At 34.3% G+C, this 14,377-nt stretch overlaps 1 protein-coding gene across 5 annotated transcripts in view; it reads right to left on the bottom strand.

Moving 5' to 3' along the window:
* Positions 1 to 14,377, bottom strand: part of LOC143236936 (A disintegrin and metalloproteinase with thrombospondin motifs like) — a 121,369-nt gene that overhangs the window by 18,596 nt on the left and 88,396 nt on the right. For all 5 annotated transcript variants that reach the window (XM_076475643.1, XM_076475644.1, XM_076475642.1 and 2 more), the window contains 2 exons: positions 9,658 to 9,895; positions 942 to 1,120 (listed from right to left, as the gene is read on the bottom strand). In XM_076475643.1, the coding sequence (XP_076331758.1) occupies positions 942 to 1,120; positions 9,658 to 9,895 (417 nt within the window). The remainder of the gene's footprint in view (positions 1 to 941; positions 1,121 to 9,657; positions 9,896 to 14,377) is intronic.

The following is a 14,377-nucleotide window of genomic DNA, read 5'->3' on the forward strand; positions in this document are numbered from 1 at the left end:
ACTGACTATACTCATTGGTGCTCTCACTCGCGGCACGAGACATTCGAATTAATTTCCAAGAGGCTTTATGTTTTAATAGATCACAGCTGTAATGATTTAAAACCCTACTGTTTTTTAAAAAGGACGCATGTCAATCAATAAATCATGATGTCATTTGCCAATCAATAAACCATGATGTCATTTGCCAATCAATAAACCATGATGTCATTTGTCAATCAGTAAACCATGATGTCATTTGCCAATCAATAAACCATGATGTCATTTGTCAATCAATAAACCATGATGTCATTTGTCAATCAGTAAACCATGATGTCATTTGCCAATCAATAAACCATGATCCTAATTCTAATAATCGACTTTTACTCGTCTTCATTTTTTTTCTCTATTCCTCGCTGCTCGTATCAAATTTCCTAATTCGAGTTTCTCACTTCTAGTTCGTTTCGTATTGAAGGGCGTTGAATATATCAGTTACCTGCGAGTCCTATTGCACCACGTGACCTCTCACAAACTTGACAATACAAACTCAACAGTTGTAGTAAAACAGACGCGACCCCACACATTAAATTATTTCATCCCTAAACTTCACTGCAAAGAGGTAAAACTGGTTAAACTTGTTATTTGAGCTTCTAAAAACGAGAATCCTATTTTTATCTACTGTTTTCAATATACCTGATTTACGTGCAGACTTTTAATAATATTTACCAAAAATCAGGGCAGATTATTAAAAAAGTCATTGTTTTGTCCATTCGAACGTGATGCTATGTGTTCAACAATTCCTGACCTATAAAAAATAAAAAAGTAGTCCCACCGATTTAATTTGTATTAAACTGTTTACATTATCCTCTGCAGACTTTAACGTGGTCTTTGATTGGAGAGAACGACACTTACACATTACCCATGTATATATAAAACCATTACTATGCGTTTGTAACAAAACTTACCCCATTCCAAAAGCTGACATAATATCTCTTGATATCCCTGTTGTTGTGACCATGAACTTTAAACGTGTCGTAATCAACAACCAATAAGACTTCGGGCCAGACAGCTTCTGGAATTTGTCTCTTGACTCGCTTTTGGTTAAAAGACGTACGGTTGAGCGTGTCCGGAAATTCTAATGGCACTGTATTACAAAACACATTTTAAATGATAAAATGGTACACGGTCTGTATTAATGTATTATAAAACACAATAGACAAGACAATAGAAAGTCTGTGGAATAAAAACGCAACAGACAAGATGGCAGAGAGCTTACAGTATCGATATACTTCGTTCATTTGTTTGATCATATAAAGCGCAAAAATATGCAGTGAGAAATATCTACTGTGTCAGTCAAGATACTGAAATCAGGTAAGTCCTCATAGTTACTGTTTAGCCACCAGGGAGCATCAATTTAGTAAAAATAAACGGAAAGCAGTCAGTATCAATGAGGTGTAAAACGCACGAGCTAAGACAGGACAATGACAGAAACAAATATTGTCAAACTATTTTAGCTTCATTTTCTTTTAAAAGTTGATTTCTCATACTGCACACTTATAATGGAGTTGAAAATCAAGCAAGTGCCTACAGAACTGTTCAAATAATTCTTAAGCTAACTATTACTAACCTAACAAGATTACGGATCATCCTAAGGTGAGCAGAGAACGAGTCTGTCTGTTTGTTTTTGCATTTCGCACAAAGCTACACGAGGGCTATCTGCGCTAGCCGTTCCTAATTTATCAATGTAAAACTAGAGGGAAGGCGGCCACTCATCATCAACTCTTGGGCTACTCTTTTACCAACGAATGGTGGGATTGACCATTATATAATAACGCCCCCACAACTGAAAAAGCGTACATGTTTGGTGTGAACGGGATTCGAACTCGCAATCCTCAGATTACGAATCGAACGCCTTAACCACTTGGCCATGCCGGGCCCAGAGAGCGACTCTAAAACAGCATTCATTATATTTAATTTTTATGAAAGTTTGTATATGATAGCACTAAAAATTTGCATGCACTTACACAAGATACTAAAGTCGTAACTATTCTGAATTTAAATCTGTTTATAGGAGTAAAATAGTTTCCCCCGCTAATACAGCGACAAGTCTACGGATTTACAACGCTAAAATCGGTGGTACGATTCCCCTCGGTAGGCTCAGCAGATTGCCCGATGTGACTTTGCTATAAGAACACACACACGTTATATAGTCTTCACATACTAACTTAGTACTGGGTTACACGTGCGAGTAAACGCATTACTTCAACCATACGAAACATGTTAATACAGAAGCAAACAAATATATGTTTCTTCGAAAATTTCTCTTTTCTCTCTCCGATTCTTTCCAGTTCTGCACCATCTCCACAAACTCTCTTTTTAACTCTCCCTTGATCTGCAGGTATTAAAGGTCCTTATGGATAAATGGACGAATCAAGTTATGGTAGCTAACTATGAGTGATCAAGGGCCTTAATTATGTTATTTAAATTTAAATGAAATGATAATTTTTTTCTCTTTTGTTCGGTGTGTTATAACTTTGTCATTAGACATTTAATACGATATCGATTAATCTTTTGCAATGTTTCAAGGCAATACAGCCATTTTCGAGAGATACCTTTTACTAACTACTGACCACCCCAAATCAACCTATATATTTTTTCTTCCTGTTTTTCACTTGGCGCAACCACATTCCAACAATTTGCTGCAGGCGACAAAAGGTGGTTGAAATACGGGACACTGGATTTAGGTATTCATATTTGCTTCTAATTCATATTTCACTGCGTGTGGGTCGTACTCATTAGAGATCTCTTCTTCCAAAACAAATCTTACAGACCCCTTGGCAGTTTCTTCTATGTATTATTATTTTTTTAATAACGGCAGGACGATAAGCGACGTTGCTTAATTCTTGATCAAGATACAACAAACTACAAAACCTTATACTGTTGCATACCATATGTTCCCGACATCAGTGAAAAAAATAACCAATATTTGAGAAAAACTTAAAACACAACATTCCAGTAAACACCAAATTTATTCAAAAACCAGGTGCAAAACTAAAGTCCATACTATATAAAAACTACACTGACAAACACAACACCAACATAATTTATAAAATACAATGCAACAACTACCACAATTTCTATATCGGAGAAACAAGCAGCAAAATGAAAACCGGATTCAAATATCACAAAAACACCTTCACATGTTATTGAACACTGCAAATCAAATAAACACAACATAACCATAGAAAACACTCAGATACTAAGTAGGGAAACAAATATAAACAAACGCAAAATCAAAGAAGTCTTACTTATACAACAACTAAAACCAATATAAAGGAACCTTTATACCTATACCAAATAATAACCTAACATCCACCTGCATCACCCCTACAATCCCGTACCCGTTTATACTCTCGTCCCTACAAATTCTCTCTGAGCCAAACAATAGAATGTATGTATTCTGCAAACCGCGGGTATCGAAATCCGAATTCTAACATTATAAGGTATTACTACCGTTATCAGACGCATAGGCTTTAATTATGTTATTTGAATTTAAATATAAGTTTTAATTTTCTTTCCTTACATGAAGAGTATTATAACTTTGTTATTCAACGTTTAACTGGTACTTATAGGATGTATTCAGTTTGGAATTGTATCGGTATTTACACGAGGTCCAGTTTGGAATGAAATTGGTATTTACAGATGTCCAGTTTGTAATGATATTTGATGATGCAAGGGAATTCAGATTAGTTGACCATATGAACCAACTCGATGTTAATTCAACATATGCTATTGGTGAGTAGGATTACTCTACAATTAATATTTCATTTTACTTTGCCCGTAATTAAGAGAACATGTACGTTCAGTAACATATAGTGGTTCCAGTAAAAAGATGTCTGTCCTCTTTTTACATGTTAAATATAGCTTGGCCGTACCGGAACAATTTTATGTTTCCATTGTTCTCATCTTGCTAATTATCTGCCACTTTTGGTCAAGCAGGATTTTGATGGAAGGAATGTATTTGTTAACAATAGTAAACAGTAATCTTTCTTCTGTTTCAAAACTACATCTTGACGAAACCATTGAAAATTTATTTATTTGCCAAAACAAATTGACTGGTTTATTCAATAAACTTTTCGTCTTATAAATATATGAAATTTGGGTTTCGTTACACGGGTTATAGTTTTACATAATTTAATGTTACTCAGTGTTCCTGTGCCTTTGTATTTACACAAGTTTCATTAAGCAACATGAAAAAAAGTATTCATTTTTACCTCGAATTCATCTTTGTTCTTTACCTAAATTCATATCTACGTACGTCCTTTGGATAAAAGCCATATAAATTCATGATTAATGAAAGGTTATTTAAGGACATGAAAAAATGCTTCTCATGTGTGTAATTGTGAGATTCGCGAAAACGCCCAAAGAAAGAGCAAAACACAGAATGTGAAACTGCAAATTTGCGTATACCTATAGATGGACCTAAAAACCGACCTGCCAAATTTGGTGAAAGACTATTAACAGGAGGCGAAGAAAGAAAACGCCCATAAAAACTACAAAACTGAAAATGTATACGTATCTCCCCTTCCACCAAATGAATCTCTGTACTACATTTTGTGAAAATGAACTCTTCAGGAAGGGGAGGAGGAGGAGGAAAAAGGCTTAAACGCAAAACTGAAAATTTGTATAAACCCATTAATCATACAACTCGTTGTCGAGATCCATCCAGACCTTGCAAAATACAACAAACATTTTATTACATTTATACAGATTATAATTAGACAATAAAAGACAAGTAAACTTAGAAACAATCGCTGTTAAATTATCAATATTTACATTACGCTACCTTCCATTAATTTTTAACAATCACAGTTAAATTACTTGCCATGAACAAAAACACAAATCGTTGTGAAGGCCAGTTATTCACTGATGAAGACCCAATGATGAAGCCAATATTGTCTGATTCCAAAACACAAGAGAATAGTGAGAACCTATTCCAAGAATATTAGGTTTTATGAGGTGTATTATTACACTTGGTCGATATTGAAAAATATTAAAAGTCTGTTCCTAGAATACTAGGTTTTATAAGATGTAATATTATACTTGGTCGATACAGAAGAATATTGAAAACCTATTCCAAGGATTTTCAGTTTGTCGAGAAAAATCCTAGTCTTGATTTCAAAGCTAGAAATATTGCTGTATATTGTATTATCTTTTTCATACCTCCAATCATCTTTTACTTTAAAATTTATATTTTATATGTAATTACACAATTTTCTAAGGTGATTAGAGAATTAATTTAGTCTGGTTTTTACAAACCGGAAACTCTGTCTGGAACCCTAACTATATATACCATATTACCACCTATAAAAAACTACAGTCTATCATAGGACTAGTCCGAGTCATTTATTGAGTCCTGTTATAATATTTTGTTTTTCATGCATGTACATCACGATTTATTTTATTATTGCAACAATTTCGTTCCACGAATTCCAAGAATTAATTAATTAACAAAAACAAATTTCAATCTGTAGTTCTCTAGTTTCCCGTTAGATGGAGCGTCACCTGCCATTTTTCTTGACTTTTGTTTTTAGTTTTTTTTACACGACTTTCAAAACAAAGCAGTCAATTTAATTCTTGGCGAGGTACTTTGCTCTTATGTAATAAACATCAAATTGAGAACTTATCTATTGCCTTATTGTTTACTTTAGGTTTAACTACACAATTAACTTAGCTTTTTTTTGTTCTAATTTTCAACTGAAAGACTAAAGATATAGCAACGATTTTGAAACGAGACCCATTTATTACATAAAAAAATTGTCTCAGAAAACGTATTTTAATTAGCAAACGCCTTCGTACAAGAAACATAGCAGGACTAACCTCATAGACTGTAAAGGTATTCTGAAGGAAATAGTATATTCATTTCCTTAACAACTTTCATAAATTTCTGACTATTTTGTACAAGGATTTACCAATCACCGACTTCTTCGCTCGTTCGATTTCTGTAATTAACTCGATTTCCTGACACAAGAGTGTACCAGAATACGTTCTTGCTAATTTGGTGGTACGGAATTATTTTTAAAATAAACTTAAAAATTACCAAGCTCTTATAAAAAAATGCATCAATGGCCTTTAATTTACTAAAATAAATAAATTCTACTGAATTTAATTACGTTTTCCCTTTATTTCTTCTTATCGGTCTAGACACCAGGGTATTGTGCGTCAGTCGTCTGTCACGGTCTAAATACTGAGATTTGTTCTCGTTGTTTTTCTGTCTTGTGTTTATTTATTTTTTTAGAGTATTACTGTGGAAACGTTAACACACAGTTTCATATTTTACACTCAAATAACTTTTAGGATTGGACGCTAACCTTGTTACGTGTTAGTTATCCTTGCCGTTTCATAGGGGGTTTAGTAGAACACTTCGGACGAGATAGGCTTAATAAAACTTCTGGTAAGTTCTACAGCCCTGATTGTGCTACACTATATTTATACAAATGCTTGTATACCTTTTCTGACGGACAAGGATGTCAAATACTAAAAATACTTGGAGGCCACACGTGGTTTTCTTGAATTGCGCCTTTGTTCTTCCACATGTCCTAAAATAGATGGTTCACTCTAAAGACGTTGTTACGTGTTTTTCTTATAGCAAAGCCACATTGGGCTATCAGTTGTGACCACCGAAAATCGAACCCCTGATTTTAGCGTTGTAAATCCGAAGACTTACCGCTGTCTAGTGTATGGGGGGGACAAGAGGTGAGTATGAACCTGACCCTCCCTGGTCTTTATACCTAAATTTCGACAAGAGAGAGAGTCCTAAAAAGTCAGTGACAGCATAAAGAATACCACTAAAATATTTAGTTGTTAATTAAACTAAGGTAATTAGGTTTGGCCACTTTTCATTCCATATAAACTTTCTGAAGTGTTCTTTCAGACCAATTATTAAACTGTGTATTACAAGCCTGTCATTCTGGTTATTATTACGTACAGGGTGAACTAAAATGTACAAGACAAACTTCCTTTCACACTCAAGATCAATTTATTTTAGCTGAGAAATCTTTTTTTATATCTGAATGTTTTCAATGGTTTCGAGAGTAAGTGTCAACAACGTACACTTTGTTTACTTAATATTAACTTCTGATTAAAGCAAACTATCTTGTTTTTGTCTAATCTCGTGCAAAGAAAGCTACACGAAGACTATCCACGATAGCTGTCCCAAATTTTGATATCGTCGAGTAGGTGGAAGGCAGCTATTCAGCACCACCCACCGCCAATCCTTGAGTTACTCTTTTACTAATGAAAAGTGAGAAATACCATAATATCTTGATTGATGTCTTCACAGCTAAAAGGACAAGTATGTTCAGTAACGGGATTCGAGTGCCTTAATCACTAGGCAACAAGCTACTTATGTAGTTCAGGACTAAATCTAACCGACTGAGTATAGATAATTAGATATTCTGTTCTTACCATCTTGTTTATAAAGACAAGAGTGCATTGTTTCAGCAATTGTGCACCCTAGCTGTCAGCGGTGTTTTTGGCCGTAATTCCAATAGTATTTCACAAAGTTCATCCAGATAAGAAGATACAAGTAGTTTTAAATGTGTACACTATGATAACAAGGTAAAATAATCTTGATAATAAAAATATAATAATAAGGATAACAATTACAAACACTAAAATAAATATATTGAACATATTAGCAAATACCGTTAATGAAAACCATATTACTAGTTTTCAAAACTAGGGGTTTTATTCTTAATTAGAACTTAGTTTCTTTACAATTATTATTTTTACTCCCGTCGATGTTTGTCTCGCTGTATGCACTTTAACTTAAGGAGTATTAATAATTTTTTAAATTAATTTTTATTAACCATGAGTCTCAGTTAACTTCGAAAATTCATAACTGTCTGTAAGCTGTTATGGACATCTCTAAAAGCTAATAGAGTTTTTAAAATACACAACTTATCATATTCAATATATAGTAATCAATAACTACCTACAAATAGTTGATTTAATGTAAAACTTGCCTTTTTTTATAAATTCAACACGAGTGTTTTGCTTGAACAATTTCCTTTCACACAACTTTAAGAGAAATAACAGCAATTTGGTCTTTACGCTGTGACTTAACGCATGATATGACACTTCAAATGCTTTTTTTTAAGTTATTGCTTCGACGTGGTGAAACGACCCGATAATACAGTTTATTCCTCTATTGCACGTACTGTGTAAAAGCCATGATAAAAAGTTTTTATTTGAATTTCTTAATTAAATAAATAGGTCATCATTTTTATACCTTCTGTTAGGAATTTTTTGGTACGTAACTAAACGTGTTCACTGTTACTAAAGGGGTGGGAATTGTACCCTCTTAAAATGGTTTGAATTTCGCGCAAAGCTATACTAGAGTTATCTGCGTTAGTCGTCCCTAATTTAGCGGTGTAAGACTAGAGGGAAGGCAACTACTCATCACCACCCACCGCCACTTCTTAGGCTACTCTTTTACCAACGAAAATTGGGATTCACTGTCGCTTATAACGCCCCTACGGCTGAAAGGGCGAGCATGCGGGTGTGACGGGGATTTGAACCCGCGACCCTCGGATTACGGATCGAGTGTCCTAACTACCTGGCTATGCCGGGCCACACTTAAAATGAACAGGTTAATATTATTATCATCTTTTTAGATTTGCAACGTCAGAAACCGGGTTTCGATACCCATGGTGAATAGAGCACAGTTAGCCCGTTGTGTAACTGTGTTTAACTACAAACAAACAAAAGCAACATAAAGTTCTTATTCCCCATGTTATTCCAAAGATTCCTTCCATCCGTGAAACCAATTCCTCGTGATTTAGACTCGAACTTTCACTTATGAACACGGACTTCAAAATATCGCTAGCTACTTTATGAAACCATTCCTAACAGAAGCCAACATCTTTATTGTCACCACAACGTTCACAGTTCTAAAACGATTTGAACCAAAAACATTATTAAACCTTACAGTTTTTATGTTGAATCATCTGGAACTACAACGGGTATTTTGTTTATAATACCAAAGTTGGTTGTATTTAAGTTGGATGGAACTAAAAAGGTGCAACTAAAACTCTCTAAAATATTCCCAATTGAAAATATTGAATCGTGGCTTAAAGAAGAGAATGGCATGTTAACAAGTTTAGTTGGTAAAAACGAAACCAGTACTATTTCCAGTACACGTAATGTTAAACACTTGGTCAGAGAGCCACAGTTGCCGCCACAAATTCTGCCTAGTTATTTCAGCTGGTGAAACAAAAACATGCTGAATCTTCAAATGTAACAGTAAAAAAAGTATAATTCTTAAGAAAGATACTGTGAATTAATATACATGATTAATAAGTTTAATTATATCGTGATAAGTATTATTTATATTTAGGATGTGGTTCGATCTGGTTTTTGTTAAGTACAAAGCTACGTTATCTGTGCTCTGCCAGTCTGGGGTATTGATACCTCATTTTTAGTTTCTTAAGCCTGTATACTTACCGCTGGGCCATTGATAGGCCTAGAACATATTTACCATCAAAGATTTAAACAACAACAACAAAATAAAGAGCAAAGAGTAATGAACAATTGTACTATTAAATTAATTTCAAGTATTCATAACAGAAAAGGAACCAAGAGCTATCAAATATCATATGAAAGACACTTAATACTTACGATAATCAGAATGTTCATCAATTCCAAACATTTTGCGTTTGTACACAATATGGCGTCCTTTAAGTTCGTCAATATTTTTGGAATATATTCCTTTGCCAGGTAGAAGCCCGAGGGTGCTATTTCTACGAATTTCTGTTTCTTCGTCTTCGTCTAGAAACATTTCATCATCGACATATTCGTCATTACCTAGCGATAAGGGTAGTGGTTTGATGACCAGGTCTTCACCGATTGTGCCGTCCTTTAAAAAGAAAAGTGCCTAAATGTTTTTTCAACATTCGTTTTTTTCATATTTAACATTGCACAAAACTACAAACGGGATTATCTCTGGATAAGTTGTTCTTAATTCTAAACCTCTGAATTAAACAAAAGCCAGTTATTCTGTAGCACCCAAAGCCGACTGTCGAGCTACTGTCGTATGTTAAATTTGTTTATTGTTAAGCACAGAGTTATACTACCAGTATGTGAGCCCATGTTTTAGCGTCATGCTCCTTAAGACTTACCGTTGAGTCACCAGAGGGTTTATCCGATCGAAGAGTGAGAGTTAACCGTCGCTTTTACAATAAACGAAAGGGCCCAAAGTATGTCAAAGGGACGTGAACCATGAACCGTCGGATCCTCAGACCGAGATGCTAACCACTAGGCCACGGCAACACCACAGCACTTACATTAACAGACCATGAATCAAACTTCACACAGACTTTTAACACGACGATCAATGCCCACGAAATGTTATACAGAACAATAGTTATTGATCTACCAATAGTAATATTCTGTTTATATTACACGAAAAATTTACATCTAATAAAGAGGGAGTTAATAGATTAAAAAGTAACATATAATTCCGTTTTGTTGAAAAGCTTTAATTTTAATATTAAGCAAAAGTAACTCAAAGCATAGTCCACATAAAAAAAGGTGTTTTATTTCTGCAGCTGAACGTTTTACAATTCACTCGTTTTCGTCTTACGATCACTATAATAAACAGTGTTCCCTCTAGGCTACGCAGTCGCACAACAGTTAATCAAATGCTGCGCACTTAATTATTCCAGGCGTGCACATTCTCAACTAATGACGTGGAATCACAACACGTTGACACCCTTAAAAACTAGCGGTCCACAGGCCTAAAGCCCAAATAATCAACTGGTACCACTGCAAAGTGGCCTAATGATTCTTTGGGATTAATGGTCTAAAAATATCCCTCATCCCAAGAAAAAATAAAGACACGTGATAACGCACATCCGCACATTGTCTTGATACCAGTCCATGTGAAAAAAAAATCATCCGCACATGGGTTGAAAAAAATCAGATGGAATATTAGTGATAAGCCTAACTCACAAATAATGCTTGATTGTTATTAATTGTTAAACATCTTGTTGTATCTACAGCACAAGCTCAAACATGTACATGACTTGTTAACTTAGTGATGGATCAACAACACTGCACAGTAGAAGGTTCGTTAACTTACAGGATAATTTGTCTAACTAGCTGATTAATATACTATGGTGTTTTGTCAAATATTTATAATTGTTCTTTCGCAATTCTCGTGAAAAGTTTACATGCCATTTTAAATCGAGACACAATGAAAGTTTCTTGGCAACACAACGTAATATCAAACAGTCCCTCAAGCAAACAATACAAAACATAAAATATTAAAACAAATTTGAACACTGCCCTCTTTTTGTATTGTGATGATCCTTAAACAATTCTAATACACAAATAAAACAACATGTTGATGATAAATTTACATAATTATTGATAATCACTACTTACGATTAACAAAATTTAATATTTATGAACATGTATTACAAATCATTGATAGAATGTATTAAAGAAAGCGTAAAAAAAACAAAGAAAAATATTCATTAACTTATTTACAGTGTCTAAACTGCCCATTCACCAGATCTGTTTGGTCAAGTTTCTTTTTTTTTATGGCTTATTTTACGAAGATGGAAGGGCCTCTTTGTCTTTTAATAGCTTGTCACTGGGGAAATCCATCTACGGTTCCATATTTGGTCCATGGTTAATTTTATTTTTTATGGTTTATGGTACAAAGATGGGACCTCTTATCTTTTATTCTCTTGTAACTGGAGAAATCCATCTGCTGCTCCATCCTTGGTCCAAGATACATTTTGGTAAATTTTCATTTTTATGGTATGAAAATAAAAGTACCTCTTGTCTTTTATTATGTTGTCACTGGGGAAATCCATCTGCGGTTCCATCCTTGGCCCAAGGTTTAAAAGTACCTCACGAAAGGCTTTTGCCTAAAACGTTGCAAATTAATATACAGATTTGTTATGGAAGTGTGTTTTCACTTATTGTGAAAACTTTTTTTTCATTATTTTTCCACGTCTTATAGTCTTTTCTTCAGTGTGTTATTTTCTATCCTTGATGATACTTTAGATGTGGTCTTAATAGAAACCTAAAGTTCTCCAGAAGTTCCACAAAATACCTACTGAAGTTAATCGTTTAGCTGTTTTCCTATCGATATCCAACCAAAGACAATCACAACTGATGAATGTTGGCTTTGACCACTTATTTTGGATTATGCTCTAAGTTGGCTGCTTTTATTGTCCCCGGTTCTTACTAGAAGTCTAGATTTTGCTGGTATAGCTGTCATATAATACAAGAAACTTTTCTGGTCATACAATGTGAAGCTATTCGACGCTACTTTTAATTAACATCCATGTTTTACAAAGTTGGTTCCTTGACGTCCTTTCCCCAAACATCATGTTACGTACGGAAGCTTCTCATGATTTAAGTGATCTATTGCAGAAACTTTGTGTCCATTTGCTACTCGCAATAATTATTGGAGGCAATATTCTACCATTAATTACCTGAAGTGATCACACAACCGTTGTCGATCAACATACTGAAATGACTCTCCACAAATAATTCAGATGACCTGTGGAATGGTTTCTTTAAATTATACTCTTTTTGCAGATGAAGTATTCTTATCCTCAAAATAAAGACTACTTGACTTATAATCAACGAATGATTTGTCACAATCTCAAATAAAAATTCCACGATTGTCCAAATCTACAAAAGTTTCTTTATACCATTTTGGTGGTGTTTGTATTCCCTAGAGGTTTTTGTTTAATGTTGCTGGCAATTTGTTACATTTGAAATATGTATTGTTTTGAGGTTTACTTCTTCTATTTTGTGTGACTAGTTGCCTGACTAATCCTTTCAGTTCTACTAGATTACCGTCAAAATAAGTTAATGTTTCACACTACTTCATTTGACGATCCTGGAACGTTTAAATAATCCTTTGTTTATATGTGGCTTTAACGGATTCGAGTTCAATGTCAACTGTAAAACATCCTTTAAAAATGTACATCTACTTACTTTAGTTTACTTTGTATATTCTCATCCACTATTGCATCTATATATTGGTCACAAGCCAATTAATCCAACATTTCACTTGGAGCATCTGGAAAATATAGATGTGCAAGCCTTTTCACATATTCCACGAGTTTGTTCCTTAACAACATTAAGCAATCTTTCAATTGAGACCGTAACAACTACTAATTATTAACGGCTTGCTTTACTGAACAGGTTTGAAGTGATGTAACAGAAAGAAGTTCCCAAAGCAAAGTTCGAAATAATTTCCGTGTGAATTGGGTGGAAAAGTGAACAACAAGCTATTCATATTGCTACGCATTTAAATTTCCATCACCAACTAAGCCTGATATGCCTCATCTGATTTCATTCTGCCACAGTGTGTTGGTTTCTAGACTGAATGGTATTGTAAAACCAGCCTTCTAAATTTTGTAACTTTAAGTAGTGTACAGGTAAAATAGTCCAGGAAAGTCTTGCAGTCACAGGTCGCACAGCAGTATTAGTTATTTTGGTTTTTCAGATTTCGCGCAAAGCTACACGAGGATCATTTACTCTAGCCGTCCTTAATTTAGCAGTGTAAGACGAGAGGGAGAGCAGTTAGTCATCACCACTCACTGCTGACTCTCGAACTACTCTTTTATTAACGAATAATGGGACTGAACGTCACATTATAACGCACTCACGGTTGAAAGGGTGAGCATGTTCAGTAGAACATGGATTCGAACTCATAACTTTCAGATTACGAGTTAAGCGCCCTAACCACCAGTCCATGCTGAGCCGTTTAGTAGTTAGAGATGTAGAGCAGTTTTTTTTTTTTTTTTTTTTGGGGGGGTACTACTGTTTCATATTTAATGCAATTATTGGACAGAAGAGAGGAACAATGTGACCAAAATGGTCCTTGTATTTACAAACTGATTTTCCAGATGTTTTATTGTCATATATGTTCTTTTATATGTCAAAGATTATTTTATATTTTCATACTTCACTGATGCCTTTTAATACTTCGTTTTTAACGTCTTGACGTCCATTTGTACTCTTCTTTAAATTTTGCATGTCTTTCTTTTAAATCATTTCTTAAATCCCTGTGTATTCTTGTTTTAACCGTTTCATCATCGCTAGCAAATATTTGAATTCTCTTTAACCACGCATCGCCATCTTGAAATTTAGTCTATATTTTATTTTCTCCAAAATGATCACACTCTTTACACAATCTTGTACCAGTTTCTATTACAGTGTTTTATTTTTTTTTAGTTCATAAAGATAACACAAAGCCCAGTTCATTTATTGTTTATTTGTTTTGGATTTCGCGCAAAGGTACATGAGGGCTATCTGCGCTAGTTGGCCCTAATTTAACAGTGTAAGACTACAGGGAAAGTAACTAGTC

The sequence above is a fragment of the Tachypleus tridentatus genome, chromosome 13, assembly GCF_004210375.1.
Source record: "Tachypleus tridentatus isolate NWPU-2018 chromosome 13, ASM421037v1, whole genome shotgun sequence".
Taxonomy (NCBI): Eukaryota; Metazoa; Arthropoda; class Merostomata; order Xiphosura; family Limulidae; genus Tachypleus; species Tachypleus tridentatus.